The 26,100-nt window shown below is 42.6% G+C and overlaps 2 protein-coding genes across 2 annotated transcripts in view; one reads left to right on the top strand and one right to left on the bottom strand.

Moving 5' to 3' along the window:
- Window positions 1–2,018: 2,018 nt before the first annotated feature.
- Window positions 2,019–14,920, bottom strand: retreg3 (reticulophagy regulator family member 3). Its single transcript, XM_058374298.1, has 10 exons — window positions 14,816–14,920; window positions 14,234–14,506; window positions 10,151–10,257; window positions 8,930–8,960; window positions 8,706–8,832; window positions 8,379–8,463; window positions 7,720–7,857; window positions 7,531–7,610; window positions 6,964–7,096; window positions 2,019–6,841 (listed from the first exon to the last, which is right to left on the bottom strand). The coding sequence occupies exons 2-10, from the start codon at window positions 14,482–14,484 to the stop codon at window positions 6,312–6,314; spliced, it is 1,482 nt and encodes a 493-aa protein (XP_058230281.1). The 5' UTR covers window positions 14,485–14,506; window positions 14,816–14,920; the 3' UTR covers window positions 2,019–6,311.
- A 1,194-nt stretch (window positions 14,921–16,114) lies between these two features.
- tubg1 (tubulin, gamma 1) overlaps window positions 16,115–26,100 on the top strand; it is a 15,557-nt gene continuing 5,571 nt past the window's right edge. Inside the window, exons 1-7 of the mRNA XM_058375560.1 lie at window positions 16,115–16,277; window positions 18,184–18,296; window positions 19,249–19,416; window positions 19,537–19,605; window positions 21,174–21,253; window positions 22,864–22,990; window positions 24,438–24,524. Coding sequence (XP_058231543.1) covers window positions 16,229–16,277; window positions 18,184–18,296; window positions 19,249–19,416; window positions 19,537–19,605; window positions 21,174–21,253; window positions 22,864–22,990; window positions 24,438–24,524 — 693 coding nt within the window. The 5' untranslated portion in view covers window positions 16,115–16,228. The remainder of the gene's footprint in view (window positions 16,278–18,183; window positions 18,297–19,248; window positions 19,417–19,536; window positions 19,606–21,173; window positions 21,254–22,863; window positions 22,991–24,437; window positions 24,525–26,100) is intronic.

Genomic DNA, 26,100 nt, shown 5'->3' with positions numbered 1-26,100 from the left:
CAGACCACTCATCCTATGTGAAAGCCACTTTGTGTGTTGTAGTGCCTCTTATTTCATATAAAACAGACATTCGTCAAGTGCAGTCATATTTACATCACACATTGTTTTTGGAGTGCTTAACAAGTCTGTTTTCATGTCTATATCGTCTCAGAATGATCTTAACCTGATTAAATATGACCCTGAGCTGACAGGCAGGCGAAAGGACAAAAAACATAACCACTAAATTCAAATGAGTTCTACATTTGTGATGGGAAATGAAGGATGTGGACGATGAGAACTCACTTGGATTATCGTGGTCATCGTCCACATCCTTCACCTGAGGTAAAAGTCTGCATCTCGATTTATAAGAAAATAATCTCTGATTCAGTCAGTCAGCGAGTTTTGTTCTGTTGATCAAATATCTTCTTGTCTTTTATTAGGTCATTTATTTATATTTAGGACACATTAAAACTGTGTGCAGTCATCAGTACAGAATGTATAAGCACTCATTCACTATGACAAAAAACTGACACTATATTGCCAAATGTTTTGGGACGCCCCTCCAAATCATTGCACTTAGGAGTTCCAATCACTTCCATGACCATGAATGTATGAAATCAAGCACCTAGGCATTCAGACTGCTCCTATGAACATTTGTGAAAGAATGGCTCGCTCTCAGGAGCTCAGTGAATTCAAGTGTGGTACCGTGATAGGTTGCCAAGTCCATTCATGATATTTCCTCACTACTAAATATCCCATGGTCAACTGTTAGTGGTATTATAGCAAAGGGGAAGCAATTGGGAACAACAGCAACTCAGAGAAGACTTGGTAGGCCACGTAATATCACAGAGCGCATGCTGAGGGGCACAGAAGTCGCCAACTTTCTGCAGAGTCAATAGCTACAGACCTCCAAACTTCATGTGGCCTTCAGATTAGCTCTAGAACAGTGCATAGAGAACTTCATGGAATGGGTTTTCATGGCCAAGCAGCTGCATTCAGGCCTTACATCACCAAGTGCAATGCAAAGCATCGGATACAGTGGTATAAAGCACTCTGCCACTGGACTCTAGAGCAGTGGAGATGTATTCTCTGGATTGACCAATCATGCTTCTCTGTCTGGCGATCCGATGGACGGGTCTGGTTTTGGTGGTTGTCAAAAGAACGGTACTTGCCTGACTGCTGGTGTACAAAGCAAGATCTATAAAGACATGGATGAGTGAGTTTGGTGTGGAGGAACTTGACTGGCCTGCACAGAGTCCTGACCTCGACCCCATAGAACACCTTTGGGATGAATTAGGGTGGAGACTGCGAGCCAGGTCTTCTCATCCTACACCAGTGCCTGACCTCACAAATGCGCTTCTAGAGGAATGGTCACAAATTCCCATAAACACACTCCTAAACCTTGTGGACAGCCTTCCCAGAAGAGTTGAAGCTGTTATAGCTGCAAAGGGCGGGACAACTCCATATTAAACCCTATGGATTAAGAATAGGTTGTCATTAAAGTTCATGTCCATGTAAAGGCAGATGTCTCAATACTTGACGTTGTCTGTGTGCGGACATTGCACTTAGCTAGTCATTTTAAAGCCAGATTTGTGATTTTACGATTATTACTCGTCAAACATGCATGAGATGAGCCCAATGAATTCTTGGCTGTATTTTACAACAGACCAGGCATCAGATGAAGATTTTTTAATGTTCCGCGATTAAACAGAAATGATTGTTTTATTTGTGTCATCAATTAGCATGATGGAGGATTGGGTTCAGATAAATAGAAACATTCTGAGAGAGAGCCCGAGGTAATGAGGATTATCTGTTTGCATGTTTTGTTTGGGGTGTATGATCGACACTGTCGTGTTTTGTAGCCATCCTTCACATCCTGTGAAGTCATCAATCACTGTCCTCCTATTGGTCCATCATCCATCATTTTTGGTCAGAATGAAATCAGGCAAACGTAATAAACATTCAAAATATTATATAATACACATATTATTGTGTTTTTAGTGATGAATTCCAGGAGAAAATAAATAAAAACAGAGACATTAAAAAGTGGCAAAGGTTTTAATTTCAGATTTATTCACTTGCACATCAAAACATATCAAAAAAATCGACCGAGAAACCGAAGATCTACAGATCAGATGTACACAACACTTATACTCCAGAATATCATCGTTTTTATAAAGTACACATTCTATTAAATTACTGTTTTTTTTGTCCCCTCTAAAATAAAAAACCTCTTTACAAGTTGTGAGGTGAATCTAGAGGCAGCCTGAAGTCGGATATTTTTTTTAACCCTTGACCTTTCCTGCCTCAACATTTACATTTATAATAAATTTTTTTCCTCTTTAAAGTAAAGCCCTATTATTTTATTACTATGTTTGAATCTTCCCAAATGTAAAGTGGTTTCTCTTTCTGGCTCACATCAGGCGAATAAATCGGAATAAGTCGATGAACAGAGAGACCAGCGATTGTGTTTCTCCTCAGCGTGGAAGAAAGAAGAAAGAGGGATTTAGTGATCAGGCTTTTCCTTAAAAATTTGAGTTAAACACACGATAATTCGAATCGTTTCTTCACATTACTGTCGTAATATTGCTTTATTGAACCCCACGGCACGGCTCGGAGCTTATTCCGTAGTTAGAAGGACGCCGTGTCGTGTTTAATCTGATCAGACCAAGTGCTTTTGAATAGTACGCAATGTTTAAGTGTGTGTGTGTGTAATATCATGATACATCATATACAGAGATTTCTGGCACATGCCTGTGCACATTAAGATGAAGAAAGAGGACATCCGCTTCCTCTTTGTCAGTTAGAGAATGTCAGTTTGGGGTTAAACGGACTATAAACCCTCCACCAGCATGTGGAAGTGTGGAAGGTGAAGATAAGATCACCATAGATGTACATATCTGACTGGACGTCAGTGCAGCATACTGAAAGATAAACACGGTACTAAAGCTCCTGTAGTTAAAATAATAATAATAATTTTACGCTTGGTTGAAGTGGCTCGATCGATAAAAAATAATTATTTCACATATGATGTAAAATAAAATAAATGATAATGGTAAGGACGAACGTCATGTTTCTTTCTCTAAAGGCACAGTGGTGGCTCAAGTGGTCTTAAGGCTCTGGGTTGTTGATCAGAGGACCAGGGTTCAAGCCCCAGCACCACCAAGCTCCACTGTTGGGTAACTGACCAAGGCCCTTAACCCTCTCTGCTCCAGGGGTGCTGTATCACTCTGACCCCATCTTCATCAGCTGGGATATGCGAAGAAAAGGATTCCACTGTGCTGTAATGTATGTGTGGCGATAATAAAGGCTTCAGGCTTTCTCTAAATATAAATATAAGAGAAACACCAGAGAACCTCAGGAGCTGTTTGGATGAGCGAAGAAAGAAAATGGAAAAATAAATGGTCATTAATGTGCTCTAGAGAATGGATAGAAACGAGTGAGCAGGATAAACTGCTCACTTAATTTAAGAAAAAGAATACCGAATACAGCCGTCTCTGGTCGTCTTCATTTTTTATTTAGTTATTATTTTTTAAAATTGATTTTACGTCCGTTTCGTCCAGAAAAACCGATTCGTTCAGGTTTTCTTCAGGCAAATTTTCAGAAATTTATATCAATTTTTTTTTTAACTATTGAAATGCCTTTAAATTTAAAAACCAATACCGTATAAACAGAGTAAAGGTGTTTTTTTCCAAACCAATAAAAAAAACATAGAACTGTTCATATGTTGATGTTTACGAGTGATGTAAGGAGTCTCCAGTGTCAGAATCAGATCTATAATCTACGTCAGAAGGAGGGCGTTGCCTAATTAGCAGTCTGTATGCAGATTAGACTTTCTTTGTACTGTATAAACTGTCTATAAGACGACATGAGCTCTTTAGAGTTATATATACATCTATGGTGAAGATCAGCAAAATTTCACTCGAACAGCTAAAGTCAAGCAGGAGTCCGCCAGATCTACTGTAGATCCACTATAGAGGCAGATCATCAGAGAAGAAAACCAAAAAACAAAACAGCAATCAAACAAACGAAGCATCACAGCACACCGCCTGCTATTCTTACTAACGCACAGCACAAATCAGAAGTCATCTTAGAATTCAACACACGAGGCTTTAATTAAGACTGCATGAGACGTCACCGTTTTCTTCTACACTGATTCCATACTGGATATGGGTTTGGTCAAGGCTACAGTTTTCCTATAGAATCACTGGCTGGCAAAATGGCTCATTGGCTCAGTTGCGCTCATCCAATCATTGACCAATCTGTCCAGATTCTGTGCCTCAGATTCCTGATCTTGGCTGGACGTGGTCTTCTACTGTTATAGAACATCCACCTCAATCATCAGTCTATTCTCTGAGCTCCTTTTTTGCTCATGATGGCTGTAAAGAGTAGTCGTCTCCTGAGCTCTGGAGGTTTTCACAACATTCCATGTTAATTCTAGAGAGCTGTGTGTGTGAAAATCCCACATCACCCATGCCATTTCCCCCTCCATTCTGACCTTCAACTGATGCTCTTGACCCGTACGGTTCTGCCTCGTGATTGGCTGAATGGAAAACTGCATGGTGTTTAAAGCAGAGGATGATCCTGTCTCGTTACGTCTCTCCGTTTATGGGATTTTGTCCAACAAATATATCCGAAGTTTCAAGCGCAGACACGTTTTACTACAAGGCATACATCAGCACTGTTGCACAAACGTTATCGGCTTTTGCAGAGAGGAAGGCTGAGACCTAGAGCCTTCTATTTCCAGCAAAAACAATCCAACGCCATTTTCTCCGATTCCGATAATGAAATGAGAAATCTCTTTAGAATTAAACAGCCGTGTTATTTCTCTCTATTTATGTCAGTCCTGTGTCTAGTTTAATACAGTACGAGAGATTTTGAGCCTATTACTGTGAGGTCAGTTATCCGGTCAGCGAACCTGGCTGTTAACAATGTAGTGAACTACAAGTTTTTCAGTTCAGTTCTGCGAGCACTGAGACACACGTGACATTGAAAGAAGGTAAGAAGATGCTTTACTACCTCCTCTTCGTATGCTTTGCTTGCTATCGTTGATCACTATCGTGTTGTCTGTTTATTAGCGCCACCACTGTACACGTACGCGCTCACGCCACACAGGATCCCATTAATGGGTACCGGTGCATCCATGCATCCCTTTCCCACACACTGTCCACAGAAATCAGGAAGCGGTAAGCCGACCCTTTCATACGCAATCATTAAAGGAGTTAAATCTGCATCCGTTTCCTTTATGGATGTTCTGCATGACCACAATCAGAGCTGAAAACTGAGGACACGCTTCTAGTACTGACTTTTCCTGCATGAACGAATAAAAAAAAAAAAAAAAAAAAAGCATAAAAGCTCAGCAGAATTTGATTATTTTGAAGTAAAAAATTTGGTCTGCAAAATCTAGGAGATCATTGTTTAGGATTCTTTAGGAGGAACTACACAGTGTCCTAGAAGTAAATAAATAATAAAAAGAAAAATCTATTTAAACGTGACAATTCTGGTAAATATGTTCGATACATGAAGCAGCAATTGAGTTGAACGTGATCTCGATTAAGTAATCGCATAAATAAATTAAAAACAAAATCAAATAATAAATAATTAAACATAATTCCTACAAATTAAATGGTTAAAAATGAAACTGCCAATTGATCTGCTTCTCAGTGGGTGTATATTTTATAATATTTTATATATATTTTTTTTTTTTATTTGTAGAAAGCTGCAGTAATTTGTTCAGGAATGAAATAATTGACGTAACATACCGGTGAAGTTGGTGTTAAATGAGCTGAGGTAACAGGAAGCAGTATGAGAACGTGGGTAGGTTGTGGATTAAGACTGGACGTTAATCAGCAGCGTGCGGTGTGAGCGACTGGCCGACTCCTGACCGCGTGCCGTTTTGTTGGATGTGTGTGATCTACAGCGTCTATACAGGAATGTGTGTCTTGGTCCCATTGTGAGTGTATCGTGTGATGACTGTACAGAATTTTTGCCTTGGAGAGGTTTGTAAATAAGGCTCAGTTTGTTACCTTTCGGATGCTGTAAAAAGGTTTGGCGTTTGCTTTGCTGGTTTTTCTCCTCGTGTACTATTGCTGTGCCTACAAAAGAAATTTGGGGGGAAACAGCCGAGAAAACAAAACGACTTCACAGTGATTGACTGGAGCCACTGAGTAGTGGAACCGAATACAACATTCATGACCCGTGCCATACACACACACACCTATATGTACACACACTGCAAACTTGCTCTTCGCTATGCTCTAGAGAATGGACAGGCAGAAGGTGGTGATATAGGTAGGTGTGTATCAGAACACACTCACACACACACACGGGGCTCACTGTGGCTTCCCCAGCAGGTTGGACAGGAAGCTGGATCCCTGTGTTCTGTTCTGGCCGCTTCCTCTCGTCCCCGCGCCTCCTATAGGATCCATCTGGTTGAGCTCGGACTGATCTAGCAGCTCGAAGTCATCCTGGTCCTGGTCCAGGTCCAAATCCGGGTCCAGCTCTGAGCTCGACTGTTTCCTGTATGTGCGCGGAGCTTGCAGGGCCCCCGACAGAGCCGCCTGGATCATGTTGCTGGCCAGCATGCCCGCTAGATCGCCGGTGAGGTCAGAGGTCAAGTTGAAGCCGCCGAGCGAGAGGTCGGTGTCAAGGTCGTCCTGGTCCGAGTCCAGCTGCGTGTCCAGGTCCAGCAAGGCGGAGGTGGTGGAAGAGCGAGGACCAGAGACGCCGACCGAGGCCAAGCTGGGCAGCCCGAGGCTGGGGTCGTCATCATCCTCCATCAAGGTGGCGTCTGGGTTTATAGACGGGAAGTCTGGGAGGTCCTGTGCAAAGGACTCCTCTGGGTCACTGTGCCTGTCGAATTCTGGATGCGAGGAAATAAAACAAACCTTAAGACGTGATGGTATAATGAGATTAAAGATAGATAACAAAACAAAATACAGCATCTGGTCAATCAGTATCAACTAAAGACACTGTCTTTCTCACCCTCTGAGCCCTCTGTGAGAGGCGTCTGTCCCCTGGACAGGTTAAAGGTGCCATTTTCTGTGTACGAGACTTCCGCATCCGAGTGCTCCGAATCGGTCATGGCTAATTCCTTAGCGACCACCGCTTCATCAAACTACAGGATGGGGGAAAATTCCAGAAGGACAGAGTTAGGACAGAGTATCTGATGCAACAGATTTTGAGATTCCATTGTAGTAACTCATAATAACAAGTACATGTTCTGGAAACATTCAAACATCATCTAGTGTGCTCAAATATACCATGTGTTTGTCCTTTAATCTGATTTGTTAATAATGTTAGGAATTGCTTGATGTCTGAAAAACTGACCGTCTCATTCCATCCGTCTAAAGCCTGCTTTGTTTAATTATACTGGTCTTTAAAATGGTCTTTAATATGAAAGTATCAGCACTATTTCTGGCCACGTTTCATTTGCCTTTTCCTGCCACTTCTAAGTACTAAATCTTTAATAATTAAGGTTACAGACTCTACTTGGGAACTGGTACCACACTAGAGAAGTGCCCTTAACCGTTTCATATGAAGTGCACTTACTGTAGGGCAGAAGGCAGCCAGCTCCTCCTCACTGTCGCTGGTGTCACCTGAGGTGCCGGTTCGGATCGGTCGACGAAGGACTGTAAACACACACACACACAGAGAAAAAGATTTAATACTGTTTAATACTAAAAGGAAGAAGTATAACAGGGAAATGATCCATCTTTTCTTCCATGCTTTAGTACTCACACTGGTTGTCTATGGGCTTGGACATCATGTAGCCTTTGACGCTGAAGTCCAGCCACTGCAGGGCCGGCTCCAGCCTCACGCACACACGAGGTAACAGCCGATAGTAAATCGCCAACGGACACAACAACACGCCCCACACTGAAAACAAACGAGACATGAATGCTTTATACACTAGAGGAACTGTTAGCTACTGTTGCTCAAACTGCTGAAGACGTTAATGCTGGTTCTGATAGAAAGGTGTCAGAACACACAGTGCATGACGGGTCAGGGCTGTTCTGGCGGCTAAAGGGGGACCAACACTAAAATTAGGCAGGTGGTCATAATGTTATGCCTGGTCGGTGTATAAGTGCAAGCAGGACGGCATTTAAAAGTAAAAATTTTAAAATTGATTCTTTTATTTCACGTTTTTCTTTACGGAAGAGGACTATAAACCGAAATGCCCTTCTCATTTTTTCTATAAACTTTTGCACTTGTAGTATTTTATATAAACTTTATATGTTGTAGTTTTGCTCTCATCATAACCATTGTCATTGTTTAGCTCTGTTTCCATGGTTACACCTGCTATCACTGACTTGTTTTAGGAAGCCTGATAAAAAATAAATAAATGAATGAAGAAAACAAGCCACTGTAGTGATGTGGGTTTGAGACATTTTACTCACTTGCGATATAAGAGAGGACGACTCCAGGGATGTAGCGCCCCACCATGGCCAGGAACGAGAACAGCGCACACACCAGCACACAGAACTGTAGAGACAGAACATAAACACATCAAGCTACTTACTCACTATGAACAAAAATCTAACGATGTCCATTTTCGTCCTCGAGCAGTTATCTGTATCGTCACTGTTACAGACTTAACAAGCAAAAGGCGCTAAGTGCCTCTTGCACCTTTCGAAATCTAAATCGAACTCAAACACATGTCTGTTCTCACATTTTACTAAAGAAAGAGGGATTGTGAGATGTATGACTCCTGATTCGTGACTCACCTGACCGGGGCTGTGTCGTTTGAACTCGATGAGATCTGCAGCCCACAATGTTCCGCTCACCCAGACCTCAGCCATGTGGTGGCACAACTCGGGTACGCTCAGTGTGCCGGGCTGCACCAGGCCCCAGCTGTACACACAAACAAACAAACAAAAAAAACCCACACAGTTATCGATCTGATTCTATCTGCAAAACATCCTGTAATTATTACATAAAACCATCATACCTTTCATTTTCACTCTCATCCACTCGCTTCACTGTGAACACACACACACACGTGAACGTTAGAAATGAATTCATACAGGTGAAGAAAACAGCACTGTACTGATATTGATAGTGTGTGTATGTGTGAGAGACAGAGAGAGAGAGAGAGAGAGATCTACTTTACACACAAAACCATGTTTTCTTTTGTTCATTTTCTATAGCTTAATCCGGTCAGATCTGATAGAAGTAATACAATCGGTTCGGAGAAACTACTTTACTTTAAGGCATAACATTATGACCACCTCTCTAATATTAGTGTTGGTCCCCCTTTTGCTGCCAAAACTGCCCTGACCCGTCCTGCACTGTGAATTCTGACCCCTTTCTATCAGAACCAGCATTAACTTCTTCAGCAGTTTGAGCAACAGTAGCTAACAGTTCCTCTAGTGTATAAAGCATTCATGTCTCATTTGTTTTCAGTGTGGGGCGTGTTGTTGTGTCCGTTGGCGATTTACTATCGGCTGTTACCTCGTGTGTGCGTGAGGCTGGAGCCGGCCGAATTCTGACCCCTTTCTATCAGAACCAGCATTAACTTCTTCAGCAATTTGAGCAACAGTAGCTCGTCTGTTGGATCGGATCACACGGGCCAGCCTTCACTCCCTACGTGCATCAGTGAGCCTTGACCGCCCATGACCCTGTCCCTGGTTCACCACTGTGCCTTCCTTGGAGCACTTTTGATAGATACTGACCACTGCAGACCGGGAACACCCCACAAGAGCTGCAGTTTTGGAGATGCTCTGATCCAGTGGTCTAGCCATCACAATTTGGCCCTTTGTCAAACTCGCTCAAATCCTTACGCTTGTCCATTTTTCCTGCTTCTAACACATCAACTCTGAGGACAAAATGTTGACCTGCTGTCTAATATATCCCACCCACTAACAGGTGCCATGATGAGGAGATCATCAGTCTTATTCACTTTAAAGCCAGTACTGATTTATAAACACTCAAAGACCATTTTTATTTAAAAAGTGCAGAGGTATAACATATTAAGAGTTTAGGTTTGAGAACTAGCGTCATATCCGGCATGCCTGTGCTGTTACTATAGCAACCAACGAGCTCTTGCATCGTCACTGCAGACGAGACGAGACGAGCCTCTGAACATTTCTTCCAATCTAAAAATCTGATAAATCCGTGAGTTGAAGTGTGATGATGGCTACATCCCCGAGGCTTGCTCTGATTGGCTGACCTTTGATCTTGGGCCAAATCTTGTTCCTCCATGTGTCGATGCACACCACCAGAGCCAGACCCGATGCCAACAAGAAGAGCATCCTCAAGGAGGTCAAAGCAAAGAACCTGCAAGACAGAGACACACACAAATCAGACGCTTTGACTTCTTCTTTTTCTTCATCCTTTCCTGTGTAAGAGCTGCAGTTTAAGAAGAAGGAGAACTGTACCACTAATGTGTGACATGTTTCTTCACAGGATACATGAAAATGGCCGAGCATGCCGTTTTTGTAGTACGTGTTAATCTGCTGTGAGAAATACTGAGATGAGGTTTAGCACGGTTTTTGCTGCACAGCATCTTCTGCGATGTTTATAGAGTGGCATCAGGAGCAGGAACTTGGTGTTCTTGGGTTCAGGGTGTTTTGTACAGAGCGAGAAATATGTTACGCTGATTTGGTTTCCTGTGGCCCTGATTTCCTGCCAAGGTGTTTCCGCTCTCGATCACTTCCTGTCTGAATCTCAGAAATCTTTTAGAAGACAAATAAACAAGGATGCTGTAAAACTAGAAACGGTGACTGCTGACTCTATGAGCAGCTTCATTTGTTTCGGAAATTTAGTCAGTGATTATTTTTATTAGTTAGGGTCTTTAGGAATCTAAATACTAAAAAATAGTCTCCGGATTATCCTGTAGATTATCTGCAGTAGGGTTATTTTCTCTCCCTCTGTGTCCCTGAAGCTCGAACCAATCTCTTTACTCTGAGAACTGAGCCAAAACCACAGGACTAGAGAACGGGAGGGGAAAATAACCGAAGCATAGAAGAAGAAATGAGTGGAATAACTGAATAAAGACCACATGACTGAGCCAACAAAATGGGTGTGTTTGTGTGTGTGTGTGTGTGTGTGTGTGTGAGAGAGAGAGAGCGAGAGAGAGAGGGTGGCACAAACAAAGACAGAGTGTTAAACTGGAGTCAATCAAGCAGTTAAACAAATTAATATGATCTTTAAAACGAAAGGGATGGAGGGGGGGAGAGAGAGAGAGAGAGAGAGAGAGAGAGAGGGAGAGAGAGAGAGAACGAGTGAGGACATGAATGAGGCTGAGAGGGAGGGTGGGAGAGAGAGAAAGAAAGACAGGAGACAGGGAGGGAGGGTGAAAGAAAGAGAATGGGAGAGAGGGTGAAGGCAATAACAAAAAAAGGGTGAGAGAGAGGGCAAGAGACTGGAAGAGTGAAATAGAGACAGGAAGAGAGAGAAGGAGAGAGGGTGAGAGGATGAGAAAAAGGGTGAGGGCAATGACGAGGGGGGGGGTGGTTAGAGAGAGGGTGAGGACGACAACGAGTGGGGGCATGAGGCCAAGATGGAGAAACAGAGAGAGAGAAAGAGAGAGGGAGAGAGGGTGAAGACAACAATGATCAAGGGCAAAAGGGTGAGAGGAAGGGCAAAAGACAATGACAACGAGTGGGGGAATGAGGAAGTGGGGGGGCAAAGAAAGAGAATGAGAGAGAAAGGGAGGGGGCACAGAGAGACAAAATTAGGGTTAGGGTAACAGCAAAAAAAAGGGCAAAGGGGTGAGATGGAGGGCAAAAGAGATGAACAGAAAGAGAGATGGAATAGAGATAGGGTGAGAGGGTGAGAAAGAGTGTGTGGGCAATAACGACAGAGGGTGAGAAGGGGAGAGAGGGAGGGAGAGAGAGAGAGAAAGAGAGCGAGAGAGAGAGAGAGAGAGAGAGAGAGGGGAACAAAGAAAGAGAGAGAAAGGGAGGGGGCACAGAGAGACAAAATGACAGTGAGATACAGAGAGAGAGAGAGAGAGAGAGAGAGAGAGAGAGAGAGAGAAATCCCTCTTTCATTGTGCTCAGTTTTCCACTTTCAGGACAGTGTGTTTGTGTATAAAACACGTCCCCCTGAGCTCTGGAGGTCTGACAGGTGAGCTGCAGTAAACCGTACAGCTGTAATCCTACTTGACCAAAACAGATGACTCCACACGTTCCAGCGTAAGAACATCGGCTCTCAGCTGACCACACACCGACTCGACTCGACTCACAAACACACCACGCCGGTGGTCTGAAATCAGGTGGGGCTTCGGGGGGTTAAAAATAACAACTGGGTCATTTTTACGAGAGGCAAAAGAAGCATGTAACCTAATTCATCACGCTCCCTATGCATTTCAGATTAGAAGGGAGTTTTCCTAAAGATCGTATGAATCTGGAGCGGCTTTTAATTTGTTTATTATTCGTAGGAACTTCAGGAAACATGATAGAACTGTAGAGACGCTACACCACTGGTCAAAAAAATAAGCACCGCCCATCACATGATGATCTGTATCACAGAAAACGTTAAGCAACCTTATTGGATCCTGCTTTATTTCAGCTCTAACTATGACTTTAAATAAACAAACACTACTAAAAGCCACGGTGTGACGTGTCTCGGATCACGGGATCGCGGTGATTCCGCTGAACTGGTTGCTCAGGATGACGTACGGGTGAAATAACACTCTAGCAATAAGGGGCGGGGCTATGAGCTGTGATTGTTTACTGGCGATTATGAGGTTCGGGCACTGTTTATGTTTCATTATTCACCACAATCGTGTCTGACGCTCATGGGATTTCCTGGTGCGTCTAACACGATTACATGATAACGTCCCTGTTAATTAACATTCCTGATAAGTGTGTCAAATGACGGCGTACCGATTAAGACCCAGATCTAAAACGTGTGTGCGACTAATCCTGCTGTGGCGAGCTGAACGTGTGCGCACTCGTCTGTTCTCGGGTAGATTACGAGGCTGTGGTTATCACGGATCTTCGGCTCGGTAAATAAAGCTGTAGTTTCCTTGTCTTAGATGCCTGCTGTCCTTTATTTATTTCTTTTTTTACAATGGCACACTTCAGCCTTGGCTGTCGGTCTAAATATAACCAGGCGCCATCTGTCTCCAGGAACCGGGGGAAGCAGGAGTCGGCTACAAAGAGGCTTTTGGCACGGAGAAGACGAGGATATGGGACTTTAATGCACAAGATGCACAAGAGATGCTCTGTGTTTCAAATCTACTTCTTTAGTTTTGCACTGGAGCAGCAAGGACAGTTTGTAAGCTAACACTTTAGCATGAAACCTGGTTCCCTCTACACTCACACCAGGTGTGAACTCGAACCTCCTGCAGTGCATTGTGGGATATCAAGAGCGCGCTTGACGTCGAGTTCTCTTCAATAGTGTACTATATAGTTGTGGATTTGGGTCTGCTCATAGTGATGACGATTCCAGCTCTTTTTAGCGTGTCGATATGATTCGATGATTCAGTTCACTCAGACGAGTCGACTCTTTCAGCTCTATTCAAAACCAGACAAAATTTGCAATATTATTCCAGTTATGTTTTGTTGTTTAAGCTTAGTAAAATCGTATTCAAGCCCTGGCATTACTTCGTTGTGTTTAAGGGTCGGCTCACGACGGAAAGTCGTCCACTTAAAAGAGCCGGTTCAAAGAGTCGCGATACCAAACACATTGCTTGAAGATGGAACTGTGTAGCTTGTCATTTTTAGTCCAGTTTTATATTTAAAGTCCAGTTGTTCTTGAGAGAGATGTGCTTTGATTCTTTGATTTGCATTTCCTTCTCAAACAGGAAATCAGACTAAGGGCTTAACTAAGGGATTAACACAAGAGCCAATAGCCTTGGAGACACGACACACCCTCATCGAATCGAAACAAAACTGACATCAGCTTAGCTTGGGTAGTGTAACCAAAGACTTTTGACCACTGTGGAGTTGTCCTCCTTCTCACACACACACACACACACACACACACACACACACACACACACACACACACACACACACACACACACACACACACCAATCGACTTCTCCACAACTTGTCCACCATGTGTTTTTGGAGGTATGCCAGAGCGGTTGCTGCTACTGTAGAGCAAGACACAGAGCAGGGGGCGGGACATGTAGCGTCTAGAAAGGATTTCATTGGACGAACGCATGTCCATCAACAAGTACTTACATTTTTAGTTTTAGTTATTTATTTCTAGATATATCGCTGTCCATAACAACACCAAAGAAACTGAAACCGTCAAAGTGCGTGTGTGTGTGTGTGATGTTTTTAGAAATCTCACCAGAAGCCGCAGTTAGTGAGCGTGTAGAGGAGCACGCTGTGTCCGGGTCTCTCCCACAGAAGCACCGCTTGCAGGTAGGTGATGAGCCGCTCGTGAGCTCCCAGGGTGTCCATCAGCGCCGCCTTCACGGCCCGCACCTGCGCCGCGGTGTCTCCGGAGCGCCGCCGACTCCACGCGCCTCCGCCCGGGCCTCGCATCACGGACTCGCCGCTGCCTCTGTCCACATCTCCGGTTTCACTCTCCTGCGCCATGTTTACGTCTACAAACTCAACCCTGTGAGCAACGAAAAGAACAGAACAATAATAATAATAACAATAAGCACAAGCACGGGGATGAGACAGTTAAGGAAAGGAGCTGGAGGAAAATAAACCAAACTTTAGCTGTTTATATTTTAGCTTATCTTAGCTTAGCTTTGATTAGCAGCGTAGAAGGAAGTGTCGCAGTCTGATGACATAATGAACTGACATACACTACTGAATTCGTTTTATTTATAAATTGACACACACATATATATATATAAAAATATATATATATATATATATATATATATATATATATATATATAAAATAAAATCTACATACGGCGGTTTATCCCTCAAGTGGTCGCCTTCATTTTTGTTCACTTCTTTAACGGACGTTTGCCTTCCGACCGGAGGAAGGGCTCGGGCGAGCCAATGTGACAACAGGGGCGTGTTAAAGGCTGTGTCTCAAATCGACATCATGTTCCCTAGGTGCTACGAAGGCAGCTATGGGCGCCGCCATTTTCTAGGGCAAGACCAGATATTTTTTTATATTAGCAGTTAAGGTGTGAACGTTGAAATGCCGCTTTGAATGAACCGCAATTCATATATATATACATACATATATATATATATATATATATATATATATATATATATATATATATATATATATATATATATATATATATATGAATTGCGGTTCATTCAAAGCGGCATATATATATATATATATATGTATATATATATGTATATATGTATGTATGTATGTATGTATGTATGTGTATGTATGTGTGTGTGATTAAATAAATTAAATATACACTATATTGACAAAAGTTTTGGGACATCCCTCCAAATCATTGAATTCAGGGGTCATGCTCGATCCCTTAGTTCCAGGGAAAGGAACTCTTAATGTTTCAGCCCAACCCGATAGAACACCCTTGGGATGAATCAGAGCAGAGACTGTGAGCCATTCCAAAACCGGGACGTCTGCCTCTATCTGCACATGAATGTAATATGGAGTTGTCCCGCCCTTTGCAGCTATAACAGCTTCAACTCTTCTGGGTACACTTTCCACAAGGTTTAGGAGTGTGTTTATGGGAATTTTTGACCATTCCTCTAAAAGTACATTTGTGAGGTCAGGCACTGATGTTGAACGAGAAGGTCTGGCTCACAGTCTCCGCTCTAATTCATCCCAAAGGTGTTCTATCAGGTTGAGTTCAGGACTCTGTGCAGGCCAGTCAAGTTCCTCCACACCAAACTCGCTCATCCATGTCTTTATGGAGCTTGCTTTGTGCACTGGTGTGCAGTCATGTTGGAACAGGAAGGGGTCATCCCCAAACTGTTCCCACAAAGTTGGGAGCATGAAATATGTCTAAAATGTCTTGGTACGAAGCTGAAAAATTAAGAGTTCCTTTCACTGGAACTAAGGGGCCGAGCCCAACCCCTGAAGAACAACACGTGAATTTAATGATTTGTAGGGGTGTCCCAAAACTTTTGTCAATATAGTGTATAAATACTGTATTAAATCCTTTAACTGGAGACATAATGGCCGCTCCTTGGTTTCTATGGCAACCAAACAGCCGCCGCGCATGCACAGAAAACTGCCAAACACGGCGGAGGTCCTGTTGCGGCGCATGCGCAGTGAGTCCCACCGTTATGCGGTATTTTGTGTGTTGAAGCGGGAAGATTCAGTGACGGAGCTGAGGGCGCTTCTTCCGACAACACTTCTACAGGAATCAGCCACAAGCACACCATGCCTCGGGAGATTATAACGCTGCAGTTGGGGCAGTGTGGAAATCAGAGTAAGATAAACGTTACAGCGCGTTTCGACTGGAGCTCGTTGTTTTTTGAGCTAAGTTAGTTAGCTAGCTAGCATTAGCGGAGCTAGCATAACTGAAGTGTATTGACCGTGTACGGTTCAAAGGAGCTGCTAAGACGTCACCGCTGCTGGAGTGTAAACGTTTTAGCGTCAAATTAGCTCTGGAAACTTTTAACGATTTATAATATAGCTGTTTTTGGGGAGATATAAAGTGTTGAACTCTAACCATCCGGCGCGTGAAGGGGGCTTGTGGGCGGGGCTTAGGGATAAAGCTGCCATATTCATGCACACTTTCTTATTAATTCATCTCCCCCCCCCAAAAAAAAACATTTATGCGCATATAAACACACACAACAATAAACATCCCAGTTAGATAGAATAGTGTATTGTTTATTGCTAAGAGCTCTGCGGAATTCTCTTTAATATTTTGATTGACTGTTAGATTGTTATGATCGAGCTGGTAGTGACGTCATCAACCAGCTTCTCGCGAAAGGTCATTGGATATTGAATCGGCACGTGCACCTTTTAATATAAAACCAATGAGTCTATAGCAAATGATATAAGATTATTGACAGATATATATATATATATATATATATATATATATATATATATATATATATATATATATATGTGTGTATATATAAAAATATAAAACCTAAAGACGTTAGTAGGAACTAGAATAATATTGTTCATCTGTGCTTTATAATAAAACGTTTAGTAGTGTACACTGACCAGGCATAACATTATGACCACCTGACTGGCCTGCGTCTATGCAGCCCCATGTGCAAACAAACTGTGATACACTGTGTATTCTGACACCTTTCGATCAGAACCAGCATTAACTTCTTCAGCAGTTTGAGCAACAGTAGCTCATCTGTTGGATCGGATCACACGGGTCAGCCTTCGCTCCCCACGTGTATCAATGAGCCTTGGCCGCCCATGACCCTGTCACCGGTTCACCACTGTTCCTTCCTTGGACCACTTTTGATAGATACTGACCACTGCAGACCAGGAACACCCCACAAGAGCTGCAGTTTTGGAGATGCTCTGATCCAGTGGTCTAGCCATCACAATTTGGCCCTTCATCAAACTCAAAGCTCAAATCCTTACACTTGTCCATTTTTCATTTTTACAAAATGTTCACTTGCTGCCTAATATATCCCACCCACTAACAGGTGCCATGATGAGATCATCAGTCATATTCACTTCACCTGTCAGTAGTCATAATGTTATGCCTGATTGGTGTATAATGTGTTAAATAATAATTTCCTTTGCAATATTTTCATAACCCGGGGCACATGATAAGACGAGACACTTAACAAGTAGACATAAGTTCAGTGTGGTGTTAATAAGCTGCATTTACACTGATACTGATAATCCATTTATACTCTATTTAATTCTGCTTATTCCTATCCAGTCAAACTAGGGAATAGATTAAATAGAAGAATATTAACCTTTAAGCATGTATGTTTAGGTCATGATGCACTCCGGGTAAATTAAAATTGAAATAGTGAGCTGAATTGGGAAAACACAGTACACGTTACAGAATAATCGTGGCCTTGGATTGGCATCAAACTAATATTTTAAGGCAGGTGAAAGACATTTCAGAGTTTTAATGTTTGAATTTTGTCCGACATTCAATTCAAAGCACAAATTCTCCTAACTCTTGTGACTTGGATACACTCGTTGTGACTGAAATAATTATAAAATAACACACAGGCTGGACTAGTTGCTATGGTAACGTTGACATCAACACCACCTCCTTTTAGGATCCGATTAGACGTGGCATGCATAGAAGCGGAAATTGAAGTCAGAATCTTTAATCAGATCAATTGCACGTGAATAGCGAAGGTGGTGACGTGTTGTCCTGTGTTAATGTGTTGCAGTCGGCTTCGAGTTCTGGAAACAGCTGTGTGCTGAACATGGCATCAGCCCAGAGGGCATTGTTGAGGAGTTTGCCACCGAAGGCACGGACCGTAAAGATGTGTTCTTCTATCAGGTAACACATTCATCCCAAAGATGTTCTATCAGGTTGAGGTCAGGACGCTGTGAAGATCCTCACTCATCCATGTCTTTATGGACCTTGCTTTGTGCACTGGTGTCCAGTCATGTTGGAACAGGAAGGGGGCATCCCCAAACTCTTCCCACAAAGCTGGGAGCATGAAATTGTCCAAAATGTCTTGGTATGAAACTGAAGCGTTAAGAGTTCCTTTCACTGGAACTAAGGGGCCGAGTCCAAGCCCTGAAAAACAACATCTGAATTAAATGATTTGGAGGGGTGTCCCAAAACCTTTGCCAATATAGTGTACATTGGTAGGTTTATATACATTACATGGCCAAAAGTATGTGCACAGCTGACTTTCACACTTATATGTGGTTCTACAGAAAATCTGTTGAAGCACACAATTGTATAGAAAGTTCCAGAAGCGAAGAATGGAGCTTATTATAAGAGCAAAGGGAGACTAAGTACATATGAGTGTAATGGTCAGGTGTGAACTAACTTTTGGTCATGTAGTGTATGTAAGGAAGCTGGTCAGTGGAGTTGAGTCAGGAAAATGATATAAATGTTGGAGATGATGTATTAAGTGGCCAGCAGAGGGAGCTGGACTCCAAGTGTTAGCCATGTGAAGCAAAAGTCCAGATGTAGATGATGAGGTCAGAGTTAAAAACTGAAAAAACTAGTGTTAAAAGGGAACATATGATTCGCACAAAAACCTTTTATTCATATTTCACAAGCTGTAAAGAAGGACATTTTGCGTATTTAATTGGTGATTGGTGTAAATACTGTTTTTCGATCGCTCTAGAAAGAAAATGTGAAGTAAATAATAATTTCTCCATAATCCTCAACAATAATTTCTTAGATTTTTATGATTTTCACACCACACCCAAACAGAGTAAACAGAAATAAAGGGTTCTAAAGCTTCTCCCCCGTGCCGTGTCCCCCCCCACAGGCGGACGACGAGCATTACATCCCCCGAGCCGTGCTCCTGGACCTGGAGCCTCGAGTCATCCACACCATCCTGAACTCGCCCTACGCTAACCTGTACAACCCCGAGAACATCTACCTCTCAGAGCACGGAGGAGGGGCAGGAAACAACTGGGCCAGCGGCTTCTCTCAGGTTCCTCAGCCTCTAACACACACACACACACACACACCCCGATTTCTCACCTCACACTGCACTTAATTAGTCATGTTTATGTGCGTCTTGGAAATCCGTTAAGATTTTTTTCTTTTCCAGGGCGAGAAGATCCACGAGGACATCTTTGACATCATCGATAGAGAGGCAGACGGCAGTGACAGTCTGGAGGTGAGGTTCCTACACATCCGAATTTTAATCAGAATTTTTTTTCCTATTATTTTATTAATTTTAATTCTGTTAATTTTATTTTTTTTATTTTTTTGTATTATTATCTAGTTCATTTAACATTTCTTTTTATCACTTGTTTCTTAATTTAAAAAAATGGCTGTTTGTTTGTTTGTTTATTTATTTATTTTGCTTTGAGACTTGGGATAGATTTGAAAGATTGTCGTAATTGTGATTATTGTCATTATTTACAAATTAAAATAATCAATAAAGCCTTCACTATATCAGAGATCTCGGCAGGAGTCAGGAGAGGCCGAGATCTCTGAGGTTGGGCGGGACATATTCCCTCTCACCTGTCAATCACAGAGACAGTAGCCAATCATGGACACTGTAGCGCTAAAATCACAGCCAATCAGAGCACAGGGCTCACATGTATGGAATGATTAATGCCAATAGGAGTTATTTTTTCTGTAACACTTTACTTTTTAAGAGATTCAACTTTAAATTCCAAAATGTTGAGATGCACAAATTCATATGTTTTCAGAATCGGTCCCATAAAGCCAAACCTTCGGACCAGCTCCTTCTTCGTTCTAGCAGTCTCACCCCTCGTATGATATATGATGATTATTATATGATGACACATCTTGATATGTTGATTAATAAATAAATAAATATTTGTAAAATTCTGCAGAGTTAAAATGGAGATACAGGCAGCCAATGAAAATAGAGAGGAGGCGGGGCTTAAACACAGCCTGTTGGTTTAGCATGCAGGTTGTAGAACCCAGATTTCTGTCACTGTGGCATCTGTATTTATTTCCTCTAGTCCATAATATGTGTTTTCACCACAACGAATTCTACTTGCGTCAAAACCAACGTGTATACGCATTCTTTCCTTATTATCAGTTTTGTTAGGAGGGTTTTTTTTTTTTATTATTATTATTTCTGTCTGTAAACCCGACTCTAAAGCTCTTCTAAAGAACATCACCGGTGGACGTCAGCCTCATTAGCCGTGATGAATGAGCCGAGGCTTTCACTCTTGTTTTTATTCCCCCCTGACGGTCATTAGTCTCTCGAGAGGTCTGGCCGGGATCGAAGTGGCTCACGGTGCAAAAAAACAACATCCTGATCACCTCCAGATGGAGCAGTGACGTGATTTTTATTCCCGCTCTTCAGCATCGCGTCCCCGCTCCGAGTTGGAAGGCACGCTGTCTTTATCCCGCTGACGTTTAGGCGCACGTGTTTACACACACCGTATGTAGGGAAGGGGTTATTTGCATGTCTTTTTATGTCCTGTTAATTCACAAGCGGGAAACGTCCCCTCCCTTTAAAACTACAGAGTCTTTGGCCATTATACTACTGTCACTTGATTCCTAACATCAGAGCTATTTTTTATATATATATGTGTGTGTGTGTGGGTGGGTGGTAAGGCTAAATAATCTTTAGGTGAATGGGGTGTGTGTGCGCCCAACCACCTTAAAATAGTCTTATGGTCTCGCACAGTGGTGTACAGTACGCAGCTGCCTACACACACACACACACACACTGTAACTGTTGTGCTATTTGTGTTACAGGGATTTGTGCTGTGTCACTCTATCGCTGGAGGCACAGGATCTGGTCTCGGCTCCTACCTGCTGGAAAAACTCAATGACAGGTTACAAGACACACACACACAGAGAGAGCACTCCGCCTCATGTATTCATTCCTATTGTGGTGCTGTAACTCTATACTGCAGCTTCGGTTTCCACCCTGCGTATTGTCAGTATCCAGGCGAGGATAATTAGAAGCTGTCAGTGTAATGACCTGTGCTTTTGTGCTAGCTTTTTTTTTTTTTTCTTCTTCTTCTTTACACGTCTCTTTTAGCGTCACACAACTTTTAGCACGCTCAGGTCGCCACTTTTAGCTCCTTTTCAAACGTAGGATCTTAACAGAGCCGCGAATCTCCTCCTCTTCCTCCTACTGATGATGATGTAAGAGACAGAAGACGTGCAAGACGTCACCCGAGCTTTCATTAACACCCACTCGCCTACTAAAAATGGGTAACACGATGCACGAGTTAGTGCTCCTTCCGTCCGTTTATTACACCAAAGCATTAGGTTTTAGTGATTTAGAACAGCTTTATGTTTACATACGTGTGCACCAAGAGAGTCTACACACCCCCGGTTCCAAAGACCAGGCTTTTTGTGATGTTAAAAAAAATGAAGAAGTCATTATCAGATTATTTCCTTCTTGAAATCTAAAAATATATCTTTAACAATGGCGCTAAAATAAAACCAACGTGCCACATTCCAGAGGAAAAACCTAAAGAATCATACAATAACAGGGGTGTGTAGACTTTCTATATTTATTCCACATTCCTAGACTCTACAGTTTACTCATTCCAGTGTTGAGTGACGGGACTTCTTTTTATTTTTTAAATAATCAGATGATCAAGATAGCACAGCGCTGTCACATATTTACTTGATATATTGTCACATATATCTTAGTAGTGATGAAAATCACAGGTTTATCTTAATGACCCTGTTTATAATAACAGTATACACGGACCAGGCATAACATTATGACCCCCTGCCTAAGATTGTGTTGGTCCCTCTTTTGCTGCTGAAACATCCCTGACCTGCGATGCACTGTGGATCAGAGCATCTCCAAAACTGCAGCTCTTGTGGAGGTGTATGCAGTGGATTTGCTGCTAACATCTTGGTGCCAAATACCACAGCACACCTTCAGGGATCTAGTGGAGTCCATGCCTCGACAGGTCAGGGCTGTTTTGGCAGCAAAAGTGGGACCAGCACAATATTAGGCAGGTGGTTATAATGTTATGCCTGATCGGTGTATGTTATCAGTGTGTAGTTAATGGGGCATTATATGTAATCTATGTATGCTTATGGGGCAGTGGTAGCTCAAGTGGTTAAGGCTCTAGGTTGGTGATCAGGGTTCAAGCCCTAGCGTCCCCAAGCTGGCACTGCTGATAAACTGATATAAAAAAAATCACATTCTTGAATGAATACAACTTGTTTGACATATTGCTTTGGTATGTTTGATATAAAGAAAGCACTGTGTGAAAACAGTGTGTGTTGTTACAGGAAAACATTACAGATTAGCGTCCGGTCGTATCGCAGCACCCTGTCCTTGATTATTTTCCCGATCTCGTGTTGACATTTATAAATGTGTAAGACGTGTAATAGGCATGCTGCTCAATTTGTAGCCACAGTGTTTAGTGTTGGTCTCAGTCTGTTTTATTTCCTCTCTCTCTCTCTCTCTCAGATATCCTAAGAAGTTGGTGCAGACCTACTCTGTGTTTCCCAACCAGGATGAGATGAGTGATGTGGTGGTGCAGCCCTACAACTCCCTGCTCACCCTCAAGAGACTGACCCAGAACGCAGACTGTGTGGTGAGCACACACACACACACTTTCTCTCTCACAAGAACACACAAATTAGCAAAGTCAACATTAGCTGAAAGTGTGCTGAGTTCGCTGCGAGTAGAACAGGGCGTCTCTCTTCTCCACCGCACGACCGGCAAACTGCACATTTCCTCTCTCACCACCCGCAGTTACTCGATCCGGCCTTCGGAACAGACCTCGCTTTCTTCCCTTTTTCACTTCCGCCTCCCAAAAAAAAAAAGCAGGAGCAGAAAAAGACAGTTCTAATGTTCTGTCGCTCTCCTCACCACTTCACCCTCACGTACATTATAAACGTTCCTCTAGCTGGGGTTAAAAGCAGTGTGTGAAGAATTATTAGAATTTATGTTAAGGAAATGTTTTCTGAAGGGGATCAGGAGTCGCTCATATTTCAATCAATCAATCAATCAATCAATCAATAAATAAATAATACAGTTCATCATAACACCATCATAACTTTTGTGTCCCTTCAGTGTGGCCCTGCTGGAAAAAAACAACGACTAAAAATAAGTTTATTCAATTGGCTGCAAAGGTTTTGCCTACGTAGTTTTAAAAGGAATTTCTGTTATTAAATTTGTGATCTTAAGTTAAGCGTAATGATTTCCACGCACGTCAGAATGGACAAATATTAAGTAAGCTGTGCGTGTGTGTGTCTACTTAATTACATTACTGTAAACCCATGACTAATATTATTATAGCTGTAAATGCATTTTCATCGGGCCAGAAGGTTTTGGGGGCGGAGCTTACCTCATCGAACACTGCCGGTCGGACAAACCCGAGTGGCTCGTCGCAAACAAAACGCCATCAGGACCGCCTCATCGTGCCCCAAAAACATTCCGTGACGCTGTGGAAATGCGTAGAAAGCGGCGTCTTTGTGCTTTGTTCTTTACTGTGTGCGTACGCTAAAATCAAAGCCACGCACCGGACCATCAGGGACTAGCTAACGCGATTAGCGTCGTGTTTGACGGCCACGCAGCCTTTATTGAATCAGGCGCTGCTGCACGCTAACTTAGTCTCCGATTAAATTAGCGCAGGACCTAACGAGGCCAATGAAGTCTAAATACTAAGGAGTACTCAGAGACATGCTGTTCTTCCTCTCTTTATTTCCACACGTCTCTGCTTATTAACATGCAGATACACAACAGCTTCAGAATACATCTCTCTCTCTCTCCCTCTTCCTCTCTCTTTTTCTCTTATTCTCATACACTTTCTCTCTCTCTTTCTATCCCTTTTTTCTCTCTCTTCCTCTCTTACTTGCTCACTTTCTCTCTCTTCCTCTCTTTCTCACTCTCTCTCTTTCTCACACATTTTGTCTCTCTCTTCCTCTCTTTCTCACTCTCTCTCTTTCTCACACATTTTGTCCCTCTCTTTCTCTCTCTTTTTCTCTCTCTTCCTCTCTTTCTTGCTCACTTTCTCTCTCTCGCTCTCTCTCTCTCAGGTGGTGCTGGATAACACGGCTCTGAACCGGATCGCCACAGACAGACTGCACATCCAGAACCCCTCGTTCTCTCAGATCAACCAACTGGTGAGACATGTCAAGCCGATCCATCGTCATGGAAACCTTTAAGTTCTCTAAATATCACTATGACCCCAGTAAAACACTGGGGTCGTCCTTGTATAGGAAAATAATCAACTAGTCACGTCGAGTAGTATTTTATTTCTTTAATCAATTTTATTTTAATCCGTTTAGAGTTACGTGTGATTTTTGTGGAACATCCAAGAAGGATGTTAGTTATGGTTAAAGGTTCTACAGTCAGTTCACTTGCTCATGTGATCTCTTTCATCGCTTGTGTGATAACAGCTCGTTCCCTGGTGGTCCAGAGACAGGATCTCATGCTCTAACTGCTGTGTGGGAACCAACCCAGCCACTAAAGGGTTAACTCTCAGTACCGGTCTAAAGCCCGGGTAAAATAAGAGGGTTGGGGATCGGATGATCCGCTGTGGAGACCCTGAACAGGAAGCAGGAAGAAAACAACAAGAACAAAAACTTGTGTTCTCAGTTGTGTATTTTGTGTAGCACAGTTTGTTACAAAGAATAGTACAAACTCCCTCCAAAAGTCCAGGGGGTGGAGTCAGACCCGGTCTAGCTCCTCCTACAGATTTGTGGATTGTGTTGCAAGCTGGATAAGTCTGTTTAATCTATTGCTTTGTGATGTACAGCGGCGTGTGGGTTAGGGTTCAGGCTGATTCCGAGCAGATCCAGCTCCACCCCCTGGTTCTGTTTATTAAACAAGAAAGCGTTTTTTAAAAACCCCGTCTTAAATCCGTGTAAATGTGCTGCTTGTAAAGAAACTATAATTAGTGAAGGAATATAAAACCTGCAGAGCTGCTGTTAGAAAGAACGAATCAACAGCTTCTGACCAATCGGCTGCGAGAATTCACCAGCGCTCTGGTGTAAACATCCCAAACCGTGTTTTTGATCAACGCTGCCCGACTCAGAGGTGGAAAAAAAAAAAAAATCTCTGAATCAGTTTTATTCTAGTCCAGCGATCCGAGATAAATCGATGGCTGACACGCAAGAAAGACACGTGAAACCGGTTAAGCGAGAGTGAATCAGTCGAGCAAAAATGTCTTTTGTGTTCGAGGAGCAGAAGTTCATATCCGTGAAATTGTAGTCTTTTCCGTGTATTAACTGTGGGCTATGACGGCAGCATTGCTCACCTAGTTAAAATCTCATTTCCTTCCAATGGCGTCTGCTGATCTCCGTGGTGTAGGCGGACCGCTGGCACTGCTCGACCTCGCATCCACACACACATACACAGAAACACACACTTATTTCCAAAAGAAACAAAATCATTACTTTGATTGTGTTCACTCGTGGGACTGAACTTATTCATGCAGCTAACATCATTGTCATTTTAAGAGGAATGTTACACAGGCACTAAAAGATGAATAATTCATAGTCCAGTGTTATAATCGAACCCCCCCTCGGCTTATTATTAATCACATTATACAGTACTTGCTGTGCATTATTCAGCAGCTACAGTGAGACTAATGGCACTTTTGTGTAGTTATGAGTGCGAGGAATGTAAGTGTGGGGTAAACCACAGATCCTGGCATTCTCGCTCATCTGTAATGCCCGTAAAACCACCATTTGCTCG

The sequence above is a fragment of the Hemibagrus wyckioides genome, linkage group LG02 (assembly GCF_019097595.1).
Source record: "Hemibagrus wyckioides isolate EC202008001 linkage group LG02, SWU_Hwy_1.0, whole genome shotgun sequence".
Lineage (NCBI taxonomy): Eukaryota > Metazoa > Chordata > Actinopteri > Siluriformes > Bagridae > Hemibagrus > Hemibagrus wyckioides.
Note: the sequence above shows the minus strand (reverse complement) of the source record. Positions and strands in the feature narration are given on the sequence as shown.

Bases quoted from the DNA above. Each gene is read 5' to 3' on its own strand.
- retreg3 (XM_058374298.1), bottom strand. From the start codon at position 14,484: ATGGCGCAGGAGAGTGAAACCGGAGATGTGGACAGAGGCAGCGGCGAG. The intron at 10,258-14,233 runs GTGAGATTTCTA...TCTGTCTTGCAG, and splicing joins CTCACTAACTGCGGCTTCTG to GTTCTTTGCTTTGACCTCCT. The intron at 7,858-8,378 runs GTGAGTAAAATG...GTTTGTTTTCAG, and splicing joins CGTCCTCTCTTATATCGCAA to TGTGGGGCGTGTTGTTGTGT.